We start from the raw sequence: 27,898 nt of genomic DNA, 5'->3' as shown, positions 1-27,898 counted from the left end.
GTTTTCTACAATACCATTTAAAAAAAATTTTTTTAATAGATTTTATTAGAGTATAATTGCTTCACAATACTGTGTTAGCTGATGTTGCACAACAAAGCGAATCAGCCATATGCATACACATGTCCTCATATCCCCTCCCTCTTGAGCCTCCCTCCCATCCTCCCTATCCCACCCATCTAGGTCATCTCAAAGCACCGAGCCGATCTCCCTGTGCTATGCTGCTGCTTCCCACCAGCCAACTGTTTTACATTCAGTAGTGTATATATGTCGATGCTACTCTCACTTCGCCCAAGCTTCATCTTCCCACCCCATGTCCTCAAGTCCATTTTCTATATCTACCTCTTTATTCCTACCCTGCAACTAGGTTCATCAGTACCATTTTTTTTTTAGATTCCATATATATGTGTTAGCATAAGGTATTTGTTTTTCTCTTTCTGACTTACTTTACTCTGTATGACAGACTCTAGGTCCATCCACCTCACTACAAATAACTCAATTTCCTTTCTTTTTATGACTGAGTAATATTCCATTGTATATATGTGCCACATCTCCTTTATCCATTTATCTGTCAATGGGTATTTAAGTTGGTTCCATGTCCTGGCTATTGTAAATAGTGCTGAAATGAACATTGGGGTGCATGTGTCTTTTTGAATTATGGTTTTCTCAGGGTATATACCCAGTAGTGGGATTGCTGGGTCATATGGTAGTTCTATTTTTAGTTTTTTAAGGAACCTCCATACTGTTCTCCATAGTGGCTGTATCACCTTACATTCCCACCAACAGTGCAGGAGGGTTCCCTTTTCACCACATCATCTCCAGCATTTACTGTTTGTAGATTTTTTGATAACGGCCATTCTGACTTGCATAAGTTGATACCTCATTGTAGTTTTGATCTGCATTTGTCTAATAATTAGTCATGTTGAGCAGCTTTTCATGTGCCTCTTGGCCATCTGTATGTCTTCCTTGGTGAAATGTGTATTTAGGTTTTCTGCCCATTTTTTAACTGGATTGTTTGTTTTTTTGATATTGAGCTCCATGAGCTGTTTGCATATTTTGGAGATTAATCCTTTGTCTGTTGTTTCATTTGCAAATATTTTCTCCCATTCTGAGGGCTGTCTTTTGGTCTCATTTACGGTTTCCTTTGCTGTGCAAAAGCTTTTAAGTTTAATTAAGTCCCATTAAAAACAAAAATTTTGTGGAAGAATTGGCAGTGGAAGGTCTCATAAGACAGAGAGTTGATTTGCAAAGGGATGATTTGTGGAAAATTTCAGTAGACTACAAAAATGCTTAAGTTGGATTCAAGCATAAGAAACAGCAGGAATCTGGATCAGAAGCACATATTTTGGGGAAAGTGTAATGAGTGGCTGAAATAAGGATAAAGTGAGAAAGATGTTGTAAAGTAGAGACGGCAGTAGACAAGTAGATGGAGAACAAATACAATGAAAAATATATTTTATTCTCTTCTTTTATGGTTTTAGAGTTGTGTGTTGTTAGGACACTTTCCCATGATTTCTAACCCTTCAGCTCTCTCTGATTATTTTATATTCATTAAGTTTATGGTTAAATGAAGTAAACACAACCAACAAGAGCTAAAAGTGAGAGGAAATGAATGACTCTACTGGCTATGAAGTTAGCTTGCTCATCCCTTCTCTTACTGGACCTTTTATTCTTCTCCCCCAAGTTTTAGTGATTGATTTGCTTGATTGAAGATAGGATGATGATATCTGAAGCTGTTATTTTGGTTCACATCTTACTGTTCTAGTAGGTATCTTTTTCAAAAGTGAGCCTTTATTAGTTGAGGCCCACAGGCCATCTTCCTGACATTGTCTTTTAGTTCAGTTCTTTCATGGAAAGCTTTAAAGGTACCTGGCTGGGAAAAACTCTTAATTTCTTCATTAAGTTGGGTAAATCTGAACATTTACTCATAACATTCTTTTCCTAATGCTGGCAGATAGTACTTTGAGATCCATAACAATGTGTTTATGAAACCCCCCCCTTAGTTTCTGGAATGAACTATTACTGTCTGTTAGTATCTCTTCCATGGCATGTAAACATATCCAAATTATGTTACAAAGGCTGTTCCATGTTCATGTGATCCATAGGTTTAAATGGTTAGAGAGCTCAAGAAACCTCTGGAACATGAAGATTTGACATTATTTGAAGATTAACAAGTTACTCATTTATTATCTTGTAGTGTTTTATATTTATTTAATTTGATGGTTGAAAGAGTAACTTAGAGGAGCTATGAGAAATAATTCATTTTAAACAACTGTTTTTGAAAGCTGTGATATTATTGCCTTTCCCATTTAAAAGAAAATAGATTTATAAGGTGTACAAGACAAGAGGGTCATTTCTGAACCCTCTCACACAAGGTTCAAAAATACAGTGAGTTGAGGTGCCATAAGGTACATGGCACCTAAATATTTATTTGGATATTGTTATTTTTAATTTTCAATCTATCTTAAACATTTGAGAAATCACTTTCTGTAATTAAGAAAAACGCATTGCCAGACAACTTTGAAAAACCTTGTGTGTGTATGTGTGTGTTTGTGTGTGTGTGTGTGTGTGTGTGTGTGTGAGGCCAGTCTATATGCTTAGTTTGTTTATGCTTTTGGATTTATGAAACATGCCTACAGATATAATGGATTATCGATAATTTTTCACATTTGCCTCTATTTTCTATCAATACAAATATATACTTTTTTTTTTATCATTTGTCCCCAAATTCATACTATTTTCTATGGAGATGATTGTTATTTTCCTTGAATATTTAATGCAGGAATCACTTCTGAGAATTGGAATTTAGATCAAGTAACTCGGCTTGTTTCCGTTTGTGTCTCTTGGGGAAAGGCTTTGGACTTAGTGCTCTAACTTATTTTCCATCCAGTACTGCAAAGGAAATGACCAGGTTAGGAACTAGGAGAAATTATATTGAAAATCTTCATGAGGAAATCCTTATGGACTTTGCTAAAAAGTGGTGAATATTTTTCTCTTTGTAGTGGTCTACTTCAATTTAAAAACCCGATCGAGTTGAAGATTTTCTCTGAACTCATTTGAGCTTTGAAAAAGCAGTATAAAATTGGCAATTTATATGTGTTTTTAGCTTACCAACATTTTGGGTTTTTCCTAATCTTTGGTTTTAGAAAATAAACAGACTTACTGTGGCTAAACATTACGTAACGGTGTCTGCTTTTAATGGGGATGGAGGGGGTGGGGGTGAGGATTTGCTGTAACCGACCACCATCTTGGTTTTGTTAGCATTTTGTGAAAAAAGAATTAGAAGATATGCCACAACCTAGTGAGAGACCTTTTTCTGAGTCCAGTGCCTACCTTATGGACGTTTTTTTCTGATTGCCTTCTTCTTGTTCTAATGACCTCCATCTTAGTTACTTTTGCAGCGGGCATTAGTTAATAGAAGCTGCTTTAACAAAGAGATCCCCAGGTAAAGATGTGTCTTTCTCTTTCACCCAGCAGTGTAGAAGAGCAGTCCAGGGTAGCAGAGTAGCCCTCTTCACAGGTCATTTACTGACTCAACTTTCTTTAGCCCTAATATCTCTTCATTGTCCATCTGTTTGGTGGAAATTGGCTCAGCGGTGCACATCCAAAGGAATGGGGAAGAGAGTGTGTGGGCAATCAGTATCCTTTCAAGGATGTAAGGTTCAAGGATGTAAGGTGTAAATTGGATACATTACTTTCACTCACACTCTGTGGGCAAGACCAGGGTCACTTCTCACTGCAAGGGAGGCTGTGAAATGTAGTTTGTAGTTGGAGAGTCATATGCCTTGCTAAAATTGGGGGTGGAAAAGAGTTTATTGCTAAAAGGAAGAAATGGAGAATGGAATCTAGGGCTGTTAGTCATCTCAGCCACATAGAGTAATAAAGAAGTCAGGGCTTCCCTGGTGGCGCAGTGGTTGAGAGTCCGCCTGCCGATGCAGGGGACATGGGTTCGTGCCCCGGTCCGGGAAGATCCCACATGCCGCGGAGTGGCTGGGCCCGTGAGCCATGGCCACTGAGCCTGCGCGTCCGGAGCCTGTGCTCCGCAACGGGAGAGGCCACAACAGTGAGAGGCCCACGTACCGCAAAAAAATAAAAAAATAAATAAATAAATAAATAAAGAAGTCAAAGCTTGGTGGTGTGCACCAAAACCACCCGCCCTTCCTTCCTTCCTGCTTACTGGGTTGCAGAACCTAAAAACTATCAACCTGAAGCTCAAGACCAGTCCATTGCCTGAGACAATCCTACTCAAGTCTAGCAGCATTTTGTAAAGCTTTAGGTCTACCTGCAGGTGGGACCTAGAATGAGGATTGCTGCTCTAAACTCCGTATTTTGCAGTTAGTCAGATTTCCCTATTTCCCTGTTGAGAGTCTAGGATGCCTGGTGCCTAAGGCAGCATGAGATATGATAGAACTTGAAACACAAGGTCCTCTCAGGACTATGTTCTGTTGTGGCGGTCACCTATATCATACTAGCTTAGTCGCCTTTTCCCAATGTAGTTATTGAACTTCTACTTTCCAGTTATTGTGATAGGCACTGGGTTAGAGAGGGGTATGTTAAGATGAATAAACCATAGTTCCTGCCTTTGAGGGGTACAGAGTCTGGCACTCTTTTCCATAGGGAAATAGGGGTTTCTCCAAAAATATGTTCTAAGGCAACAATGTTTTGGGACACACCCTGGGACCCCAATGCTACCATCCACTCATCATTCACCAGTATCCCTTCTGCCCATAGATTCCACTCAAGAAAAGCCTCTGCCGTTGACACAAGTCCAGCTCACACCTGAGTTCTTACACTGCTTTCCATCTTGTGGTTTGTTTTCTAAATCTATAGCAGCCCTAAAATTGACCTCACAGATTCCTGGCTCATTCCCTTCTCTGTTGATTCCCTCTAAGATCTCAAACATCTACTAGACTAGACTGCATGGATTATGATGGAGGCAGTGTCATCAGGGCTCAAAATGTGGGTTTTCTTTTCATGTTGGTCATTCACTTTCTGCATCCAGTATTTATTGAGGCTCTTCTATGGAATGAAGCATTTAGGGTACAAAGCTGAATAAGACATGGTTCTTGCTTGAGTTGTTCATCTTGTAGCAGAAAAAACAGGTCTGCTGGATGAATTATACACTATTATGTGGTAGGCCCATTAGTAGAAGTCTAGGAGCATAGAGGGCTATGGGAGTATAGAATGAGAGTGTGATTGTCTGAGGGAACTGGGGAAAGGCTCAGTGACATTTACCTCGGACCTTCAAGAAAATGAATTCACTACTTAGAAAAAGTTGGGAGTGAAATATTCCCAGACAGAGGGAACATTGTGTGCAGAGGTATGAAGGTATGAAAGATCATGGGGTCTTCTCTCCATCACCCCCCCCATAAAATTCCATCAATACATTATATAAATTTTTTTTAATAAAGACATTGTTAAAACAACACCTCTATGTCACACCTAGTTTATTTAATTTGTAAGAATCTAAATCTGAACAACTCTCACCCAGTCAGGGCATGAAGACAATTTGTTGAGGACCCTCTAGGGATGTTCGTATTATGGGTTTTCTTAGCTCTAAAAAATCCACATTTCGTTTTGTGAGCTTTTTTTGTTGTTAGTCACTGCACTATTTTGACAGCCCAAGTGCAGAAGTGGCCAAGAGTTCAGGGCCATTGTGAGTTATTCGCATATTTATTTAAAGCTGTGTGTGTGCAAGGCACTGTGCTCGGCAGCGGGCATATGTGGCGAGAAGCTACCGGATTCCTTTTTCCATGGAACTCACATTCTGGAGACAGATGTTAATTCATCAGCTTCACTACTGCGTGTTCATGGGGGTGTGGTGGTGGGAGGGGTGGGGTTTTAGGCAAAGGGCTCAGACTAGACGGAGCCCAGTGGCGGGAGCGGGTGTGATGGGGGTGTCCGAGAAGGGGAGGCTGGCTCTAGAGGAGAGAGGGAAGGAGTCAGAGGTGCAAAGTGAGGGCTGTGAGGAGAGAAATGCTGAGGCCATGCTAGACCGTGTTAAAGGTTTGAGTCTTCGCCGTAAGAGCAACGGGAAACCTCAGAAGGTTTCAGATAGGAGCTGACATGATCTGATTTCTGTTTGGAGGAGATACTAGGTACTTAGTAAGAATTCATGGATGTTTACTAGATGACCGAATGGATCTGTAAAAAAGAAACAAAAACAACAACAACAAAAAAAACATGTTATCAAATCAAAGAGAAAAACTCCCCCAGGGAGAGAAAAACCTGAATATCTACCTCAAGGCAGTAACAAAATAGAAAATAACCTTTCATAAATCTTACATTGAAAAAAAGGAAACTGTTTACTCTTTATAACAAATTAGGAATCATTGGAAAATGGTTTGCCCATGGCCATGTAGTAAGTTGGTGGCGGATTCATTTCTGCCCTGTCCCCTGAGTGAAACTGATCCCTTCCTTCCTCCTTTCCTGCTTCTCCTGCTGAAGCTTTGAAGATAAAGGAATCAAATTCCTCTCCAGCTCTCCTCAGAGCTTCTCCAAATGTGAGAGCTCTGATTGCAGCCATCTCCTTGGTTCGGTTTCTGTCTGAAGGATCTCCATGCGGCTCTCTGGAGGATGCAGTTGCTCATCTTCGAGTTCCCAGCCTCTAAAGTAGTGCAGAGTGGTCAGCAATTGAAAGGGTAATGATTAAATTAGCATTGATCATATGAGCTAAATGATGTATAGGCGACGGGGAGGAGACCAGCTGGACTAGTCTCTTCAGCCCCTTTTGGCAGAAGCATGGAAAATAAAGTTGTATAAAGTTAATGAAAATTGTGGCTGCGGAGTGTTTTTGCCGAGAGATAGGCATTTTTTTTTTTTAACAGAAATTTCAGAAAGCAAGAGATTTCTGAGTAATACGTCAATCACGGGGAGGGATCTGTCATTTTCTGGCAAGTGAATAGGCCATGGGAATTTTTTTACCTTACCTACACTCACTCTTTTATGAATTATGAAGTATTATTTTTTCCCGGAGCCATCAAGAGTGGCAGAGAGGAGGAAAAACAAGTCCACAGATTCATTCTTCCTTTGAGTGTCTCTAGGGTTTTTTGTCTCTGCCTTTTTATCCGTGTCTCTGTTTCTCTTTCTCACTGTCCTCTTGCCTCCTTGGTGAGAACCAGTCGTAGCATGTGTTACAGGTTTTTCGCAGGGGTGCTTGCTTGGCAGAGGGCTGTGACAGGCTGGGGCAGCCAAGGAGTGGCTGGTGGAGGTGAGGGAAGTCAGAATTCTAGTTTGAGGAGAGGCCGGGCCGTCGGGAAGGTCAGGTGCGCGTGCTGCGCCTATCCCGGGGCACACGGGAAGGATGCGGAGCTCGGAGGGGTGGCTGAAGGGTTGAGGTGTCGTCAGGCCAAGGAGGCCTGGGAGCCCCTGCCAGCTTCAGCATAAGGAGCAGTCAGCTAGCCAGATGAAGCAGGTAGGCAGCCGGGAGGAGGTTGGCATGAAAGTAAGTAGGGCAGGGGGAGGCAGGATGCTGGTCTCAGCTCTGCTGGCTGAGACCAGGGACCCAGGTGGAGATTGAGAGGACCAGGCCGGCATCAGGGGCAGCAGGGACGAGGAATCCCACCGCAGAGGCAAGGGGCACCAAGTCTTCAGGCCAGAGCCCAGAGATGAGAAGAAGCGACTGATGCTTGTGCAGCCTCGAGTTTGTATCACACATCGTTCTGAGCACTTTCTTATATCAAGGCTTTTAATCTTGCACGATAATCTTGGGGTAATCCTCATTTTACAGAGGAGGAGATGGAGGTACAGAAAGGCAAAGTAGCTCACTGAGTGTCATCCATCTGGGAAGAGGCACCACGGGGATATGCAGGCAGCCTGGCTCCAGAGTCCCTGCTCTTCACCAGCCTGCTCTGAAGAATCCCTGTGACGCCGCTCCTGGGAGTACCATTCACACGAATTGCAGTGCATGGGGGCCCTCGGAGCTGGGCGATGTAGGCGGCCCTGATTCCACACTACTCCCTTTAAAAAAAGACTGATTCTTCACTCTGCCTTATGATGTGCCAGGCACTTTCTGTGTACCTTTTATACATTCACTCATGAAGTCCAGAACTCTTTTTACCTCCATTACAGATGAGGCACAGAGAGACGTAAGGATACACCTGCCTAGGTAGTTATAACGGTCTAAATTCAAACTCGGAGGACTACTAAAAGGGCAGTCAGTTTGTAGAGTTTTGTTTCGTTTTGTTTTGTTTTCACTCTTTTGTCTGCCCTGCCGGTACCACCTGTCTGAAGCACGTCAGGGGGCGGGAAACAGGGGTTACAATATTAACGTGCAAAATGCCATATATGTTTCTAGAGGGAAACAAGTGTATCTGTGCTTGCAGAAGAGAAGAGGGAGAAAATCATCTAGTACACTTGGCCACTTAGAAAAACTTAAAAACAAAGAGCAAAATAATCCCCAAGGTTAAATTGGCAGGCAGAGACCTTGGGCTCGTGTTCTAGTCCATAGAGCCAGTGAGAGTCCAAACACTGTTCTTTTGTCTCTTCTCTGACCTCTCAGAGTCCTGCTGCAGAACACGTAACTCCACTGGCTTAGAAAGTTAAATTCTGGAGAAATCTGTGGGGGTAATTAGATAGCAAAATTTCCTTTTGTTTCCAAATCTGTACCAATTGTCTTGATGACAGCTATGTAAAACTCAGAGCTAATCAGCTGATTCTTGGCTTTTCTCTCCCTCTTCCCCTCCCTTTCCAAACAAATGGAAAAGAGAAATGCTTTTCCTTTGTATTCCACCGTCAAATCCATGGGTGTGCTGTACCACAAAGCCCAGCCCAGGTAAGGAAAAGCAACTCCATGTCCCTAAGTTTGAAGCCAACAAAAACTAGCTGAATGTTGCCTTGAGCTGCAGAAGAGAGCTTCCCTGATTTGTTGAGGACCACACCATTCCCTCCACTGAACTGAGCTCAGTTGAGACATTTGTCAAATTGCAAGAATCACCTCTATACGGAGAATCACGTGGAATCTAGAGAATAGAATCACACAAACAATGCCTTTTCATAAGGTCTTTTGACTTTGAACTGTTGATCATGGTGAGAGATGACTTGAAAGGAAACACAGTCAGCAGGGCACCCTCAAAATGGGAAGATGCCTTTGGGGGCTGTGTGGTTTTGGAGGCTACTCAGGGGTGAGAGGTGGGCAGGTTATGGGGAAACACTGATGCAAGGTGACCCAGGAGCTTTTCAGACTGATCCTCATTGGAGCTGGAAATAGAAGTAGACCAGGGGAGGGTTGGTTTCTCTTTCATCCTCTCCATCAACCACTTAACTGGAGAACTCTTCAAACCAAAACCAAGACGGTGGCCAATCCCTCTCTTGATGTTCACCTCTTGCTGCAGTGAAATATGACACCCTTGAAATTTGGCCCTCAGAACTTAGACCTGATGGGATATCAAGGCCCTTTCACCAAAAGCTAAGGACTTGAGATGATCTGAAACAGGGCCAGGAAGCTCCCAGGGACCTCTCAGCCAGCTCTCAGTTCAGAGAATCTTGGGACAGGAATGGTCAGTTCCAAGAGCCTCTTGGAGTTCGAGTTCACTTTTGTGGGAACTTCTCAGAGTTCCTTTGGGGAAGTCCAGACTGAGTCTCTCACTGGCTGCCTCTGGAACTCTGGGATCAGCCTGTGCATTGGATTGAGACCTTTAGGTGACCTGTACGTGCAATGCTTATTCTATGGAGATCCAAACACTAGGGGCAGACTCCAATCTATTAATTGATTTTCAGTTGTCAGCTTGTGGGTGACCAAATAGCTTGTGATTAGACACTTTTTAGAATGAAAGGAGTGGGAAAAATAGGGGTTTTCCCATCAAAGTGACCCCCCCCCTTTTCAGAAATTTACCAAATTCCTCCTGGGAATACACCCACTACTCCTCATTCCTTACCTTGAAAACCCCCTCAAGAAGGAGCAGGGAAGGAATACTTAAGTATAGAAAATTATGGCTTTGAATACATCAGTTTAACCTTTCTGGGTATTAAAATGAGGGCTGGATTAGGGGACCTCTGGGGTTCTCCCACCTCTAACAATTTGCTCATCACTTTTCTAACCTGGGAAGCAGGCAGAGCCAGGCTGCCCCTGCTTTACGTCTGTTCTTAGTCCTTGAGGGGTTTGGGTGTAGGGTTGCTGGGAGTAACCACAAGCTACTTTGCTTGATCCAATGCTGCCTCCTGACCGCCGATCCTGAGTTATCTTCCTTACTGCCTACATTCATATATCACGAAACGAGCCCCTGCTCTTTAAAGACTTTCTTTAGACCCTTATATTGGCTGTTGGGAAATTCAGGAGAGGAATTGAGCCATGTACAGTTTTCCCAGTAGGGGGCAGTTTCTCTCATCTCGTTGGTGAATTATGGAAGTGAACGGCTTCTTCCCACCCGCCCCCCCCAAATTTAGATTCCCATTTAAAGATATTCAGGAAATATCTATACCCTCAGTTGAAATAGTAAAATAAGGAAATGATCTGGAAAATCTAAGGAGAAAAAAGACCCTCTTGCCTTGATTTTCTGTTGATTCTGCCTAAAATATCACATGGCTGTACTTAGAGAGTTAATTAAAATAACAGAATCTGATACAGGAATTTGAGCTTAGAAATCTTTTGGCCCAGTCCTCTTGCTTGATGGAGGGGAGAGCTGAGGTTAGCCTGGGAAATGACTTGCTCCAGGACACACGGTCGTCAACAGGTTGGGCTGGCACTGGGTCTCTATATGAAATCCTGCCAACTGTACCCATCCTCTTCTGCCATCCTCCTGGTGGCACAGATGACCTCCTGTATGAACCCTACCATTTTCAGGTTCTGAAGGACAGGTGAGTCCCTTTGGCATCTTTTATATTTGAAAGGATTGATGCTGTTCCCAAAGTGTGCAGCTGTGATTGGAAGACCTTAGTGGGTCAGTGCAGACCTGGAAGAACTGTGCTCGGCTCAGCAGTTGTAGCTCTCGTGTTGCTCTTTGTGACTCAGATTTGTCCCTTTAAGAGTTACGCTTTTTAGAGATACTGGCTAGAAGGATGGGCCCCATTTCCTGGGTCCAGGGCCAGACAGTTACTCCTGTGCTGAGTTCCCATGAACTGCAGCCAGTGCCTTCCAGCTGACGAAGCAGGGTTGTCATTGGTAAGTGTTTATGTTGCGCTTTAGATTTGCAAAGTCCTTTCTCTGGGTTATTTCTTACCTCAATTTGGCAGGTGAAGAAACTGAAGCCCATAGAAGTGGTGACTGGTCCAGAGTCATCCGACCAATTAGTGGGAAAGCTGGGCTCAGCCTCTGAGTTTCTGGGTCATTGCTTTACCCCCGTGAGTCATGCAGCTTCTCTAGATTATGTTCGTTGCTCCTCACCAACTTCTTTTTTTCCCAAATTTAGCTGGCTTCTTTTACAGTGAGCTATAAAGCTCTTCTGTTTCAAAGCTGCAGTACCTTATTGGTTGACCAGGAAGCTGCAAGTGTCTAGGGATGCTCCAGTGTGGGACCTGTCCTAGGTCAAACTGAGCTGTGGTGTGATGGGAACTGGGAAGGCAGTGAGACTTTTCTGATTGGGTTTTTGGAAAAAGATCAGTGCTGCTTTAGGAATATTAAAGGTCTAAGCGCTGGGAAAAAGGGGATTTAAGCTAAAACGTTGGCTGTCGTTTAAAGGCGATTTAAAAAAAATCAAGCTAAAAAGAAATGGACAATTTTGCATCTACATAAAGGCTTTTGAGAGTTTTTGGCTTCGTTTTAAAACTTAACTAGTTGGGTCACAGAGGTACCTTCTTGTCAGTGAGGCAGAGAAATTTCGGTGAGAATATCGTAAACTTTCACAATAGAAATTCTTTTACGGTAGAAATTCCCACAAGAAATCTTTCCATCTGTTTATTGTTTTTCTTTTATCTTGGTTTTTAAAAAAATTTTAAATGACTTATTGCCTGTTTGACTTCAGTTGCATCTGTTAAGTACAGGTGTTGGATAGAGATGAGTATCTGTTCACCTGTCTTTACACAATATTCTCTGAAAAAAAATTTCTCTGTTGCTCCCCATCCCCCTCCAATTGTGCGCTTCATTAAGAAGATGAGCAGTTGTGTTTAGAGTATTCAATCGCCCGCCTTTCCCAACATACCAAGCAGCCTTTTAGATGTTGGTAAGTGTTTGCTGCAGAACTATATGATCCAGACGAAACAGGAAGCAGCTGTCTGCTTGGTAGGGTGCTCCGAGCGGCCCTCCACTCACCGAGGGGACACTCTTCAGCTGACTGAAGCAGGGGAGCTGAGCCAATCAGAGGCTGCTTTCCTAGCTCAGTCACCAGTCTGTGGTTGAGAAAGGGTTCTGCTTTTTTATGCTCTGTTTGGGAAGGCAGATAAAATGCCAGGTCTGGACAGCCTCTGGGGATAACCTCACCCTGAGCGATGTGAATGAATAGCATCTTGCCTGGTAAATCCACAGCAATTGATAAGGCAGGTGCAATTCTTCCAAACAGGCCTTTTCTGTCTTTACCTCTAGCTGTGGCTTCTGTAGCAGTTTTGTTTTCGCCTTGATAGAGGTGCTCTGGATTTTCAGACCTCCATGTATGACAATTTGTACCTGCATGGACTTGAGGACTCGGAGGCTGTAAGTATTTTCATAGATAGCTGATTTCCTCTCCCCTCCTCTTCGTCCTCCCATTAACACCCCCCCCAACCTTATTTCTTAGGCAACGCAGGGAACATGGAGCTGAAAGCCAACATCATTCGGGTGCTTGCTGGCTGCTGTGTAAATATTCTCTGTATAGTTTAGAGTTAACTGAAATAATTCTTTATTATATAATGTCTTGTCAAGCAAAAAAGAAATTAGGGTGATAGCAGAGGGATCTAAGGGTGTAGTCTGCCTGGATTTATACAATACTTGGTCCACGTTTGATCTGACAAGGGATAACTGCTCCTTGCAGACGGGCTTAAACTATGCAGAAAGTGCCTATGTTTTCCAAAGGCAGGGTTCACAGAGAAGGCTCATTCATTATATAATACACATTGTATTGAGCTAGGGTGAAGGAAGTTCCTCAGCTGTAGCTGTATTATGTGCTTTCTGGCCAAACAAGCAGTGCAGATCTCCTGCTTCTTTGTTAAGGAAATCAGATGCAAAGGTTGTGGTCATATAACACCCCAGTGCAGAGGCAGGAAGTATGTCCCTGTACTCTACCCTGGAAGCCCGGGGTGGGCTCACTTGTGTTTTGGCTTAGAAAACTAGACTCCTTTCCCTCCGCAGGTCAGGCTCATATAATGTATTAACATCAGGATGAAGGTGGTTTTGAGAAATCCCTAAAATCATACCATCTGAATGCTAGCTTTTGAATCCAGGGTAAAGCTGATGACTGAATCTTTCTTTTACTATTGCTAGTGACAGTTCTTGATTTTTTTCATCAATTATATAGAAACCTTGCAAGGTAGAATGATTTGGGATGGGAATGGGACCTGCTGTGCGGAGCCTGAATCTTCTGAGTGCAATGCCATACATGTTGCTACATTTGAAACAGGAATGTGTTATATAAGATTCTCTGGCTAAACCACCAAACAAACAGATTATAACAGAAATAAAACCCCTTATGCTGTACGTCAGTGCAGACGTATGTATCAAATGATGTGCTAGCCCTGAAAGATAGAAACCCTCTGTTCTGATGAGGCATCCCATTTTCCTGCCTGTCTGCGTGTGAGCTCTCACTCCAACTCTGTTTCTGCAAAGTCTCTCTGGTGTTGCCCAGCGTGCTCGTAAATTACCAGCCTGTCAGTTTACTGCAAGGGACTGTAGTCGGAAACGGCGGTGGCTGAGATAGAGAAGGTCCACGTTGGCAAGTGGGATGGGAGGATGGAAACGGCAAGTAGAGGAGTTGAGTGAACTGCTTCCCCGGCTTGGTTCTTCGGGAGGTCTGATTATTTCTCCTACCCATTCTCTCCACACTCAGTTATGAAACATGTGATGCCTCAGTGAATTGCAACTTTTCGACCCTTGGTTTTAAACTTAAGTGGATTGGACGTATTGCAGAATAAACCGGTGATGTGAGACACTGGCTGCTCTGACCAGAGTCGGCTAGGAATGAATGTATCCAGCACCTTGTTCTCCAGAGCTGTGTACATTTTGGATGCAGTGGTTCAGAGGGGAGCCATTATAAGCATAAAAACATGTTTTTTCCCCTCTTGGTCCAGCCTCCCAGGACGGCCAAGCTTTTGGGTGGGGTGGCAGGTGCCGAGTGCAGTGATCTGAGTCCGTGGCAGTAGTTGATGGCGGGTAGCGCTAGGTACTGCAGTGCTCTGCTGCCAGTGGCTCAGTGGCGGCAAGCAGGCTGAGATCCTCGGGGCTGTGCACGTCTGCAGAGGCAAGGCAGGTGGGAAACTTGAGGAAGGAAGAAAGGCACCTGGCCCATCCTTAGTTGAGAGAGAGTAGGGGAGACTTTCTCATGGGTGGGATCGGAAGGGTGTCCCATAAATCAGAGGGGAAGGCAGAGGTGTTCGGAGGGGTGAACTGTCTCTGAATGCTCATTTGAGTTTATTTGTTTTTATAAGGAAGAATAATGTGATGTGTTACCCAAGATGGTGTGAACAAAGCTTCAAGCCAATGGAGAAGACTAGGCCTAAATAGCTGACCCGGTGAAGTGAAAAATAAAGCCACACCTGGAGAGCCACATCCTCCGCAGTCTTTCTCAATGCCAATGCATTTATGGCTGTAAGTGTGGGGTTTGCCCAGATCGAAGCTAAGCTCTCAGAACAGGTCTGGTGGATAGGTGTGGAGAGGCTTTTCTCAGACGCCCAGCTGCAGTCCGAGAATACACAGTCACTAAAAGCTGAGTACGGCGCTTCCTTTGTGGGGCTGGGGAAGCCACCCACATGTGTCCCACCGTTCTGTGCTGTTGAAAATGTCTTCGTGGGGTGTGCGGGGTTTTACCTGTCATAAGTGATTCTTTTCAGTGTGTTCACACAGTCAGCCTGTAATAAGATCATCTCGCCTGGGGACTGATATTTTATTCTGAATAAGAGCAAAGTGTTATTGTACACTGTTAGCACTGCACCTCCCCGTAGTATGAAAGAGATTTTGGTACTGTGATGCGAGGCCTTTTTATAAGAATCTGGTCCAGAGGTAGACAGTCTACTCCGGGTACCCTAGATTTTTGCTTGTAACCTCTGTGTTTCATGTACTGTGTATATACAGGGAGGGGGGAACAGGAGCCATGGTGCGATACACTCAAGTCTGGGCATTTTAGACTCGAGTCCTTTGGAGCCCTTTTGGACAAGTCTGTTAACTTCTGCTCTGGTTTCTAGGAGGGTAGTTAGGTGTCGGCATCATTTAGATTTGCAAGGAAGTACAAAAGACCTTTTGGTGTCCCATAGCAAGGCCCCGCACAGGAGTGGGAGGTTTCACACAGAATGTCACATCACTCCTTTTGTTACCTTGACATGGGTAATGGAGTGTGTGCTCCTAAGTGGGTCCACACCCAGCCCAGGTCAGTTACTTGCATCATGCACAGACTGTGACTATGTTGTCTTCTGTGGGAGGGTTGCCCCATTCCACCTTCTCCGCCCCCACTGGGTCTTCAGGCAGCTCTTGATGGCCAAGATACTTTTCACTGGCTGAGCCCCAGTGTACACTGTCTGTTTTTTATCTGATGCACAATTGATTTTGATAGATCTGCTCCTTGGTATACACATCTTATAAATGGATTTATTGCATATTTTGACGTTTGTGAAACCACTATAAGAACAGATTTTTTTCACTCGGCAGGGGTATTACACAAGCAGTATGAGGGATGTTCTTATAGGGATAAATGGAAGAAGCAGATAAGTAGAAAAAGTTACCTAAAATCCACCCAGAGATAATTGCTGTTAACATATTACTGTGTATCCTTTCAGACTGTCGTTGTACATGTATGTAAGTATGTCATTCTAAACCTGCTACTGTGTATTGCATTCTGTGAAGTCCTGTTCTCACTTGATAAGATACTGAGCACATGAGGACTAGACTGGCCTGTGCAGGAGACGCTTCGCAAAATTTAAAGTTCCTACATGGACCTTCTGGAATTTTGAGGATTTTAAATGAAATACAGATTCTTAAAGAGTATTTTGTAAAGGGAAGCCAGGCTTAACTGCACATTAAATTAATAGCTGATTTCTCTGACACAATTTGTTCCTTTTCCAAATGCTTAAATCTGAATGTAGAGGTAGGGACCTGACCTTTTTCAATAAAAAAGATGATCAGATCATAATCCAAGGCATTTACTAGGGAGGGAAGTATATTCTTGTAAGTGTTTTCAAATGCAGAAAGGAGCCATAGTATATTTATTAACACTATTAGAACTCTTAAAGTGAAGGTAAATTTTACAAAATCTAATGTGTATGTATATATTAAAGCACGTATGTAAATTTACATCTACTTACATATTATAAGGATAACTATATGTTAATTATTTAAACTATTCATTTTCTATAAGCTGTGTAACTATGTGTGTTTGCCTAAATGTCTGTGTACCCATAGGTGTACACACACTGTACACCCTCGTACGTTCATGGACATTCACGTATAGATATGATCCATGCTTTGCTAATTGATGGTTAATGCTAAGTGGGAGATTTCTGCCATAGAACTTTTGGAGAAGGAAAACTAACTGCTTTTGACATAAAGATACCCAAGAGGGTTGAAAAGCAACACCCCCCCAAGAGAATAAATGATTGCTACTTTCAAAGATTATAATAGAGTTATTAAATATGAAGATATGTCCTTGTGCTTGTTAGGAAGGAGGATAAATTTCAAATAGAAGGCTTTGTGTGTTTAGGGACCTTTGGAAAAACACTCTAGGGATAGTAAGGATTAGATTTCTTTTGGAAATGTTTAGACCAGAGGTCTTTATGGTTTGGTATATGAGAAGATCCCTTCTGGGGTTAAAAAGTCTTTCTGGCCTATTTCTAGAGAGTCAGGCCTGTTCTATGAAAGAATCCATCACTGGCAAGAGAGGAAAACCAAATGCTGCTTACATGTAATAAATTTGACTAAGAAAATCAACTTGTTTTACTCAGTTGAGCAATTTTGGTGTTTGTCCCGAGTCTGTTAAGTAAGTGGTGAACAGAACCTTCTCTTCAATCAGTCAGCTCTTAGCAATATATATTGAAATGATTTCTAGATGTAATTGTCGTGGAGCTAAAGAGAGAAATTCCTTAAATCTGGTCAGAACCCATGAATTTGCCTCTCCAAGGTCATCAGTCTTGCCTCTTTCTTGGTACTTTGCATTTTCGAGTGACAGAGGGAAGCATTAGGATCGATCCCCAACTTTCCTCAGGGGCTTCTGTATCTCCTTTCCTGCTGGTGTTCTGCTTCCTATTCGATTATGATGAGTCAATCAGGACTTTAGAATGTGGTCTTCTGACTCTATGTGTACGCAGTGGACATTACATTATTCTGTGGTGGAAGATATTCTGTAGGAAGGTCTGCAATAATGATGAAAAGAACATGTTTTTAGGGTAAAGGTGAGGAGGCATCCCATTGCCTTAGCCCTTCCCTTTCCATCAGAGTTCAGCTTGGATCTTCTTTCCGTGTGGACAGTTCTCATCATTCAGTTCACCATCTGCCTTAAACATCCCTTTCCTAGGTAAACTAAGCCACCCAAGGAGGACAGGAGACATAACTGAATGTGTTGTGTTCTTTTTCTTCCCTCTCCCACTGGTGCTTTACAATCATCATCAAGTCATAAGCTCAGATTTCCATGAAGCTAAGTTAAAAATTGCACCAAGAAAGCTGGGTAGATAGAGACTCTGTATGCTGATCTAAATCAGGCTGACTTAGGTGCCTGTAATGTGTTTGCATCAGGCTGCGCAGACAGTAAACACAGCAACAACTGTTACACTGCTACCCAAGGTGAGGCCCCGTGGAGCAGGTGCCTGGGATCTTACTTATTGAGGATGGAGCACTAGTAGTGTGTAAACTCAGGAGAGTTTACAGTTCACATAAAATAATGGGAAGCCAATTGGGAGCTGTAGATTTTTATAACTTGGACTTTGAACTTTTTAGGAGTTGGAAGAGCCTATGATAAAACTGTGCAGCCCAGACAAAAGGAAGGTGACCCAAATAGCTCACATGGCAGTTTTTAAGATCTAAATAGACCAATCCTTGTTCTCACTATACATTTATGTATTCTTTTATAGCATAAATATGTGGTTTGAGCAATAAATACTTTTCTCTCTCTTAAATGGTGCCACAATATCAGTACTTCCTATATCCTATTTTTTTCTTTTGCATCTGTTCTCAGAAATATTGAAGTCTCACATTTAAAACAGGATGTTTTGAATTTGCTTTCATTCCCTTTTCATTCAAGGGAATTGATCTAAGATAGTACATCTTAACATGAATATTGGCAGATGCCAATTATTCAGGAGCTTGATTGTGTAGTTTGTGAATAACTTAGTCCTCTTATTTTGCCTTTTTTTCCCTATTATTCTGTAATCCCTCTCTTCTTCTTAGTTTGAGCATCATATAGGAAAAAGAATCTGACCTCCAGTGTTATTATTCTATTAGCAGATTTGTTGAAAAGTTCAGTGAGTGATAAGGTTGTAATGAAAAGTATCTCTCAATCATTTTTAACCTCCATAAAACTTTAAAAAATTTATCTTCTACTGAACATGGCTATGAGCTGGGAAAATGTCAAGTTTACTTTTTGTGTTTTGTATTATGAAACATGTGTATGTGGTATACTAGTGTTGTGATTAAAAACAGAGACTCAGTCAAGATTGTCAGGGGTTAAGTCCTGGCTCTCCACTTCCTAGCTTGTGGCCCTGGGTACATGTCTTAAATTTTCTGGGCCTCAGTTTCCATATCCCCGAAGTGTCAATGATAATGGAACCTGCATCTTGGGTGGTTTTGAAAATTAAATTTGTTAATATTTGTAAAGTTCTTAAAACATATACTGTAAGTGTTTTCTGCTATTATTTTATTTATTTATTTATTTTTTTGCGGTACGCGGGCCTCTCACCGCTGCGGCCTCTCCCGCTGCGGAGCACAGGCTCCGGACTCGCAGGCCCAGCAGCCATGGCCCACGGGCCCAGCCGCTCCGCGGCATGTGGGATCCCCCCGGACCAGGGCAGGAACCCGTATCCCCTGCATCGGCAGGCGGACCTTCAACCACTGCGCCACCAGGGAAGCCCCCTGCTATTATTATTATACATATAATGAATATACTTATGCTTTTGGGAACTAAACATACTCCTTTCTTGGCAGGTTTTAATATTCCCACCAAATCCTGTGGTTTATTTTCAGAGTACTTGCATGGATTTTGACAGTGATTTCCAAAAATATTATAGTAGTTGACAGGTGAAAATATGCACTGATCTCCTAAGGCCTTATGACTGGTTGATTTGTTTGTTGTGTTTTCAGAAGAGGGGGTAGTAGTGCGTAATTGCTGGGAGTTGGAGGTTTTGGTCTTTGCCACTTACTAGCAGTGGCCTTGAGCAAGTCATGTAATCCCTCTAATCCTTAATATTTCCTCCTATAAAACAAAGAGGTTTGACTAGATAATTTCTAAGGTTTCTTCAAATCCAAAATTTTGTTCTGTTTGCTGATAAGCAATTTCTTCAGTTGGGGTACAAATGCCACTATATGCCATTTGCTTTTTGAAATGATCAGTTACCATGGTGTTTTATGTATGCCGACTAAGGGGTCAGGATTTGGACCTTGAGTCTTTTTCAGAGTCTTTGAAGGAAGAAGGTGTGTGTGACACACATCTTTGAAAGGACTAGATGTTTGAAAAGGAAGTTTTATATTTTTTTAATCTTAGATTTTTAACTCTGGAAGCCAAAAAAGGATGCTTTTCCTATTGCTCATTCGCTTACCAATACACACAGTGCACTTCCATACCACAGCGATTTGAGGTGGAAACATCTGAGTCTCATCTCTAAGAAAAAAAAAAAATCAAAGGCAAAAGCTTTCTGAGAAGTAAGCTTCTCCTAATTCTTATTGATGATTGAGGAGAGGTATTTCTTCTTTAGATTATCTCTGTCTTTCCTTCTTAGCTGTACACTAGGAAAGTATTGACAAAAAAAGTTTAAATAATTGTTTTGTGATGGTTGTGACGTTTAATCATCAAGAATGTTTATTGTTTGGTGTTTTCTTGCTTTACAAACTTTTCTTCAGCTCAGCATTATTATCCTTTGGGGTGTACTGAAGACAATAATCAGTCAGTAGGAAAACCCCAGGAATAGAATAAATTCTAGGAGATATTCATTATTTTTTATAAAGTCATTCATTACTTTTAAAAGGAGTGACTGTGCCTGATCTGTTTGATTTTCCTCTATGATAAAGTGAAAGGCCACCAAGGTGAAAAAGTAAAGAATGTTTACTTCAGCCACGAATCAGATATTCTCTGAGTGTTTGAATGAAGTAAGAGTTGGAGGCAAATATTTATCAACAAGCTAGAAAAATGTGATGACCATCATGCTAAAATAGTTAGTGAGTAAACAAATTAGTTCCCCAGTTTATTTCCAAAGAGTCATTATTGATAGCTTAATATTTAATTTCAAATGATGTTCCAGAGATTAATGTCTTGGGGTTTATTTGATTCAATGGCTCTATTGATCCAAGAGGTAGAATTAAGAATTTATTATTAGACTTTCAAATAATCTCACATTTGATCATGTTGTTGTTGCTTAGAATATAGGGATGGAGTTATATATTTCTATTATGTCGGTGAAATTGATAAGGTAGGGAAACGCAGAACACTTCCTAGTTATCACGATGCACAGGGCCTGCTGTGAAGTGTGAAGATGCTGCAGAATAGAGTAAGAATTAAAACCACACAGGTCCGAAAATGCTATGTCGATACTTGATTTTACAAAGAAAAGATCCTTGATAGTCACATTTAATTATTAGCTGACTAAAACCCAAATATTTGGTACATAAGATATGATGTGTCTTTCTAGAGTCCCAATGTTAGTTTTCTTCTATATTGTAACAATTTCTGAGGTCATGTAGTGTATTTTATTGACCCTGAGGCATATACCCCCTCACACACACATTTTGATACATCTAAAATTGGGCTACATCTTAAAATTAACGGTATCTCATAGTTTTATTGGTAGCTTTTTCCCCTAGTGATACATAATCTGATGTTGAGTCTTAAAATCATTGTTATCTTAAATTCAGTGAAATGAGGTATTTAGGAAAAAAATATTTAAGCAGTAAAAAAACCATATAGTGTGAAAAATTTGTCTTCCTTGACTATCTCCCAACCTAGTCCCTTCCTCAAAGGTAGCTGTTCTTAGCAATTCAGTGGTTATCCATTCAGACCTTTTTTCTATACATTGATAGACATGGATATTTAGAAAAACATACTTACAAGCACATATATGCTATTTGTAATTTTAAAAAATATAAATGAGATCATCATAAATACTATTCTGTGACTTGGCTTTCTTTACCTAAAAATGTACCATGGGTGTTTTTCCCTAACAATTTATTCTTTTTAATAACTGAATGACATAATGACTGTGTAGGGTGGATTTACCATAATGAATTTAGCCCATTGATAGATTTAGAATATTCCCCATTTTCAATCCTGCAGATAAATGTTATGATTAATATTCTTACATATGAATCTTTGTATACACATGGAGCATTTCCCCAAAAAAGTTTCCTAGAAGTGAAATTGATAGGTTAGTACATTTTAAGATTTATAGATATTGGTGAGTATTGTAAAACATTTTTATATTAAAATAAATATAAACATTCTTTTTTGATTGAGAATAAACCAAATTAGCTCAAAATTTTATTGTGAAATAAAAGACTTCAAAGAACTTTCTCGATCAAGGGAAGCAGCGTTAGGCTGAGGCTTCCAGATTCCATAAGAAGAATTTATTTACTCTCTGTTGTAATGTTATTTAAAAAAACTCACAAAGATTTGAGAAGTTGCATCCACCCCCCCGCCCCCGTACTTCATTTCATAAATGAAAAAACTGAGGTTCAAAAGTGATGAGGCAACTTGTGCAGAATGAACCAGACAATTTGTGGTGGAACTGGCCCTAGAACCTCCTCACATCTCTTTCTAGAGCAGTGTTCTTTTTACAGTGCTGAATACCAGGGTTAATAATATTAAAAATTGGAATAAACCACTGAAGGGTGATATAAGCAAATTATTTTGTATGGTGCTTGCTTGACAGCTAACAAAGCAGTTGGGAGTTGGGAGAATATCCAAGATAGAGACTAGATTGCTCTCTGATGCAAATGGTGAGACCTTTATCTAACTTGGAATCCAGATTAAAGTTGCAATTTCTTTCAAGCTTTTTTGTTTGCTATTGCTTTCTGATAGGATTTGAAATCCCCAATCCTTGACGGATTAAAATGATAGTGCATCCATAAAACTTAAACGAACATTAAAAACTCAGTGTTAGGGCTTCCCTGGTGGCGCAGTGGTTGAGAGTCCGCCTGCCGGTGCAGGGGACACAGGTTCGTGCCCCGGTCTGGGAAGATCCCACATGCCGCGGAGCGGCTGGGCCCGTGAGCCATGGCCGCTGAGCCTGCGTGTCTGGATCCTGTGCTCCGCAACGGGAGAGGCCGCAACAGTGAGAGGCCCGTGTACGGCAAAAAAACAAAAACAAAAAAAAACCCCTCAGTGTTACAGAATGTCAGAAAGAGGTTTTGTGTTTTAGGAAAATGTTGGCGTCTTCATTATTTGTATGCAGGTCTTGATGACATTTGCATGTCGATGCTACATTTGGCCCTAGCCAAGAGTGACCAAAGTTCCATTTTTATTCTTTCGTATTTTCAGTTCATTTCCATGAGCTTCCAATCCAGGAAAACATTTGCATGATTCAGTAGTGATATTTTTAAAAGGTAAAAATGGATAGCAATATTTGTCAAAGGTAAAAGGAAACGACACGTTCTGAGTAGGGGGGGCGAGAGGTCCTTGTATCAATCAGAATCTCTACAAAAAACAGATAGCATCCTCAAATTAGGACAATTTGAGAGGGTTTAATAAATTGAAAAGGTGTTGGTAGGGTGTAAGGAAAGCACGAGGTCTGGTAACTGCAGAGCTGTTACCACCCTTAGGCTTAATGGGACCAGAAAAAGGCGTGGTTATGGAAACCTAGGAGGACTGAGTCCTGTCAAGAAGGCTACCTCGAGAAGGATGCAGCTTTGCCTGTGGAGGGTTGCAGCCAGCCTGAGGGCATCCCACGGGGAGGAAGCTAGGGAAACTCATTCTCTCCCCTCACTCTGGACTCTGTTGGGGCTCCCACTGGCCAAACCCAACCAGAAACCAAAGAGTAGGGCTTATAGGTCAGCCATGCAGTGTAAGAGTAGAGTGGGGAGGAGTGGAGGCTGATCTGGAGAGGATGCTACTTTCATGCACATTGTTATTGGGCCTTCTCTGAGTATATTCATGTCAACAGATGAAAGCATGTACTCGGAAGACATTCCTAAAACATACCTCTGAAGATGCCAGTGAAGCTCGAGGTGCTGCTGTTGGTCATTTTCTTTTTCTTTTCTTTTGAAAATAAATTTATTTACTTATCTATCTATCTATATCTATCTATCTATCTATTTATTTACGGCTGCGTTGAGTCTTTGTTGATGTGCGTGGGCTTTCTCTAGTTACAGCAAGCGGGGGCTACTCTTGATTGTGGTGCACGGGCTTCTCATTGCGGTGGCTTCTCTTGTTGCGGAGCTTGGACTCTAGGCGCGCGGGCTTCAGTAGCTGTGGCGCACGGGCTTAGTTGCTCCAGGGCATGTGGGATCTTCCCAGACCAGGGATCCAATCCGTGTTGCCTGCATCGGCAGGCGGACTCTCAACCACTGCGCCACCAGGGAAGCCCCCTTTTGGTCATTTTCTATTGGAGATGTGTGTTGCCCTTCATATGTGAAAATAGTTCTACTGAAAATGGTGACCTGGATTTTAATAGTGTTTTGTCTAAATTAAGATTTGGATTACTTCAACAAGGTCTAGCAATGGGAGAAAATAAAAGATTTAAATACTAGATTTGTGGAGAAAGCTTGAGAAGTTAAGCTGTGCGGGCTCCCACCGCAATACACTAAGATCTCTGCAGATAATGAGCAGATATAGAAAAGCGTGGATGAGACCAGCTTGTGGCTCAGCTCCGCTCCACTGTCATGGCTGAACCAGAATTAATTCTTAGGATGCCTCCTAACGTCATCACATTGTGATTCCCAGCACATAAAACAGTGGGAGGTTTGGTGGGAGTAAGGATTAGCGCTGGGAGATTTTACCCTTCTGATGACAGCCTCCTTATTAAAAGACGTATTGACTTAGTGGAGCGGGGGTGGGAAGGCTAAGAGGAGTATTCCCTTAAAGTGTTAAAGCGGAAATTGTTTTGCAAGGTTATACGAAGCCCGTGGAAAATACTAGCTTGGAGACCAGACTTTGCCATTTTTGGTAAAGCTAAACAGACCTCGTGTGTCTATTAAAAAGTCCATTTGAGGGCTTCCCTGGTGGCGCAGTGGTTGAGAGTCCTCCTGCTGATGCAGGGGACACGGGTTCGTGCCCCGATCCGGGAAGATCCCACATGCCATGGAGCGGCTGGGCCGGTGAGCCATGGCCACTGAGCCTGTGCGTCCGGAGCCTGTGCTCCGCAATGGGAGAGGCCACAGCAGTGAGAGACCCGCGTACCGCAAAAAAAAAAGTCCATTTGACTGCTTGCCAGTTATGCAGTGTAAAATTTGTGAAAATCCGTTGAGTTGCACATGTATATGGCATGTTTCTGTATGTGCCTTATACTTCAGTTAGAAGTTTTGTAAGTCTCTTTTGGGGAAGCAAGTGAAACTAGTGGGATTCTGGAAGCTGGGATAGGGATTAAGGTTAGGATGGGCATAATGAAGGCCCTTGCTTCCCATTGTTAGAGCTTGAGAAATGTAGAGGGAGGAGATTCTTACACTGACTATGTGCTGGAGGTCCTGAGTTCAGAAGAGCTCTAATCCTTGACTGGTGGACCAGTTGGCCAAGGATGGGACACATGATTCATCACTGGGAGATGGGAAGACCATGCCCTTCCAGTGTCTGGAGCAGAACGTTCTCTTGTTGCTTGTTGCTCCTCTTGGCCTTTTGCTTCACCACCCTCCCTGGGACAGATTACTCACTATACTGGTGGTTACCTGCCATGTATGGTAGATGCCTCACTCCTCTAAAAATGATGATTCCTAAGGTAAAGAGGACTCAGAGTAGATTTTCTTTCTGCCTCTAGCAGTGTCTGCAGGGTCAGAACCAGGCTGTTTTCAGTGGTGAGAGCTGGTCCTTATGCTTACAGAACAGTGCCAGGGCATCAGCAGAGAGCCAGTTCAGACAACAAAGAATAAAATGATGATTGCCATGCGTCTCAGTTGAGGTTTATTTGAATAAAGTTCTAAGATTCAGATGTTTACTCTTGGAAGAGTGTGTGCTTGGTACATGGGTGTACTCAACAGAGAGGTGCTGATTAAGTCTTTAAACACTAAAGCTAAGCTGGCAAACATATTACGTGAACGCTGAGTGTTTTCATTTTGAAAATTTATCTACTTATAAAATAATATACATTATTTTTAGACATTAGCTTCTAATACTATTTTTATAGCTCTGATTCTTTAATTATTGCTACTACAGAGTGTTGTGTTGTAAGCAGGGTGAGGTAGATCTTATAATTATTATAGATGCTTTCATCAGCTGTGGTATATTGAATGGTGCGCGCGTGTGTGCGTGTGTGCGTGTGTGTGTGTGTGTGTGTGTGTTTTAAACCCCTTGGATCAAAGTTACAATATAAAGAACTATGCAAACTATACAAGATATTATAACTATCAGGGTTTTCTTAGGACTGAGTAATATGTTGATAAGTGTGATATTGTTTTGCCCTGGTTTTGAAATATACACTGTATAAAGGTAGCTTTGAAAAAAGTTTTTCATGCCACATTCCAAACTTAGTGGGGGTGAACTTCCCAAAATATTTTTTAAGAGAAAGGAAAAGAGAGAAGAATACAAAAAAGACAGAAAAATAATAAGGAAATGCATAGCTTAGTTTCTATGAATGTTTTGATTCATATCCCTTTTAAGTAAAATATGTTCTGACTGTAAGATGTGCAACTAGTTAGATTTTTTGCTTGAGTGTTGCATTTACATAGAGTAGCTGGCTTTCAAAATGCCAGCCAGCAGCCAACTCAAATACTGAAGATTTGTCTAACTTAGTGAGTAGTTTAGTAGGAAGATATCTTGAGGACATTGCAGGGGAGGCACATATCAGATACCTAGTTCTGGAAACTCAGCCAGAATTTTGTCAGCAGTGATCTATCTGATTCTTAGGGTAGTTGATTTTCATCTCCTAATTTAGGACTTGCAAAGATACTTTGAGCATAAAAGCTCACCTCCACATACTTAATTGAAGAGGATAATTTTGAAGTTCAAGATTGCCTTCCTGGAGAAAACTTGGGTATACCCATCAGGCTCTGAATGTAAACTATACCATTTCTTTTTTTTTTTAATTAAAAAAATAATTGGGAGGGGGTGGGGATTCCCTGGCAGTCTAGTGGTTAGAACTCTGCGCTTGCACTGCCGGGGTCACCGGTTTGAACCCTGGTCAGGGAACTAAGATCCCACAATTTTGGGATCTTAAATTTTGGGACAAAAAATTTTGTCCTGCAGTGTGGCCAAAAAAAAAAAATTTTTTTTTTTGTTTAAATTGAAGTATAGTTGATTTACAATCAACTATTTGATTTCAGGTGTGCAGCAAAGTGATGCAGTTATATACCATTTCTTTAGAAGTGTAAAAAGTTCCCATTGTCCCCTAAACATTTGTGTTACAATAAGTTCTGAGATTCCCCCAGCCAAAGACATGGATAGACTCTGGAAGCGTTTCCGAATTTACTGATTGGGGCTTCTTCTGCATTCTGATTCTCCAAAAAATTATTGGACCTTTCTGCAATACTGAGGGACAGATCAGACACTGATGGATAGTCCTCTTTATTGTACCTCCACATAATGACACTGGCCTCCAATTTCAAAGGAGCCCTTTATTGTAGATCATGTATTACATTTGTATTCTGCAGAACACACTTTGGGGAAAATTATTTGCAGTAGGTAATTGGGAGCTATTGAAGGATTTTTAAAACGGAAAGTGGTATGATCAGATGTGCATTGGTCAGAATGGAAGATAGATTTGCGGAGAGGGAGAGTTGAGGCAAGGAGTCCAATTAGGAAGCTCTTGAAATAGTATAGGTGTGAGATGATGGAGACCTCAAGTAGGGCAGTAGCAGTGGGAATAGAGGAGGAGGTGAACTGAGAAATATTCAAGTCATAAAGGCAGCAGGTTTAATAACTAACTAACTTAGGAAGGGAGAGGGGTCTAGGATGAACCCCTCCACTCTGGTTTGGGTGACTGACTGGTTAGTTGTATGCTGCTGAGATTGGGAAGCTAGGCCATTTCTTCTGAAGCCTTTTGAATTAACCCAAGGAGCTCAGGATAGAAGCAGTGTCCAGGTTTTGAAGGCTTCAGTCTTCCAGCTGTTGATCTTGATTTGTGGCTAAGAAAATTACTTGGCTTTATCCCAAGGCTGTGAAATAGTTTTGTTTCAGAGATCTAGGACCCCCAGGGACCAGGAGCTGGCTGCAGAATAATTATGATCTAGCTGTCTCCATTCTGGGCCCTGTACCCATCCTGATAGACCCTATTATGTTTTCTCTGGAAACCAGAGAGGAAACATGCTGTTTTCCCCTAGCCTTGGCCTTGAGGAACTTCTCAGCAAAGAAATCTTCAAATTTATTTTTAAACAACCCCTTCCTCAGTAAACAAGTATTATTCCAAGTGACAATCAGGCTACACAGAAGGGCATTTGGGATATTGCTCAGATAGTAACCAGAAGGAAAAACTATTAAAAAAAATTTATTCTCTTATATATGCTTCTTTTTCTGTTAAGAAGTAGAAGATCATAATATTTTTCCAGAGCATCTCTGTTCTCTTAATTTTGTTAGGC

General features: G+C 41.8%; 1 protein-coding gene across 2 annotated transcripts in view; it reads left to right on the top strand.

Annotated features, from left to right (window-relative positions):
* CACNB4 (calcium voltage-gated channel auxiliary subunit beta 4) overlaps positions 1-27,898 on the top strand; it is a gene marked incomplete at its 5' end in the record, with an annotated part of 273,102 nt that overhangs the window by 112,388 nt on the left and 132,816 nt on the right. The window contains one exon of one of the 2 annotated variants that reach the window (XM_079710303.1): positions 12,515-12,559. The exons of the other annotated variant lie outside the window; for it this stretch is intronic. Coding sequence (XP_079566429.1) covers positions 12,515-12,559 — 45 coding nt within the window. Of the gene's footprint in view, positions 1-12,514; positions 12,560-27,898 lie in introns of those variants that run through there. 2 annotated transcript variants of the gene reach the window in all.

Source organism: Hyperoodon ampullatus (assembly GCF_949752795.1).
Source record: "Hyperoodon ampullatus genome assembly, chromosome: 8".
Classification (NCBI taxonomy): domain Eukaryota; kingdom Metazoa; phylum Chordata; class Mammalia; order Artiodactyla; family Ziphiidae; genus Hyperoodon; species Hyperoodon ampullatus.
The sequence above is the reverse complement of the archived record's forward strand: the minus strand, read 5'-3'. Positions and strand labels throughout refer to the sequence as shown.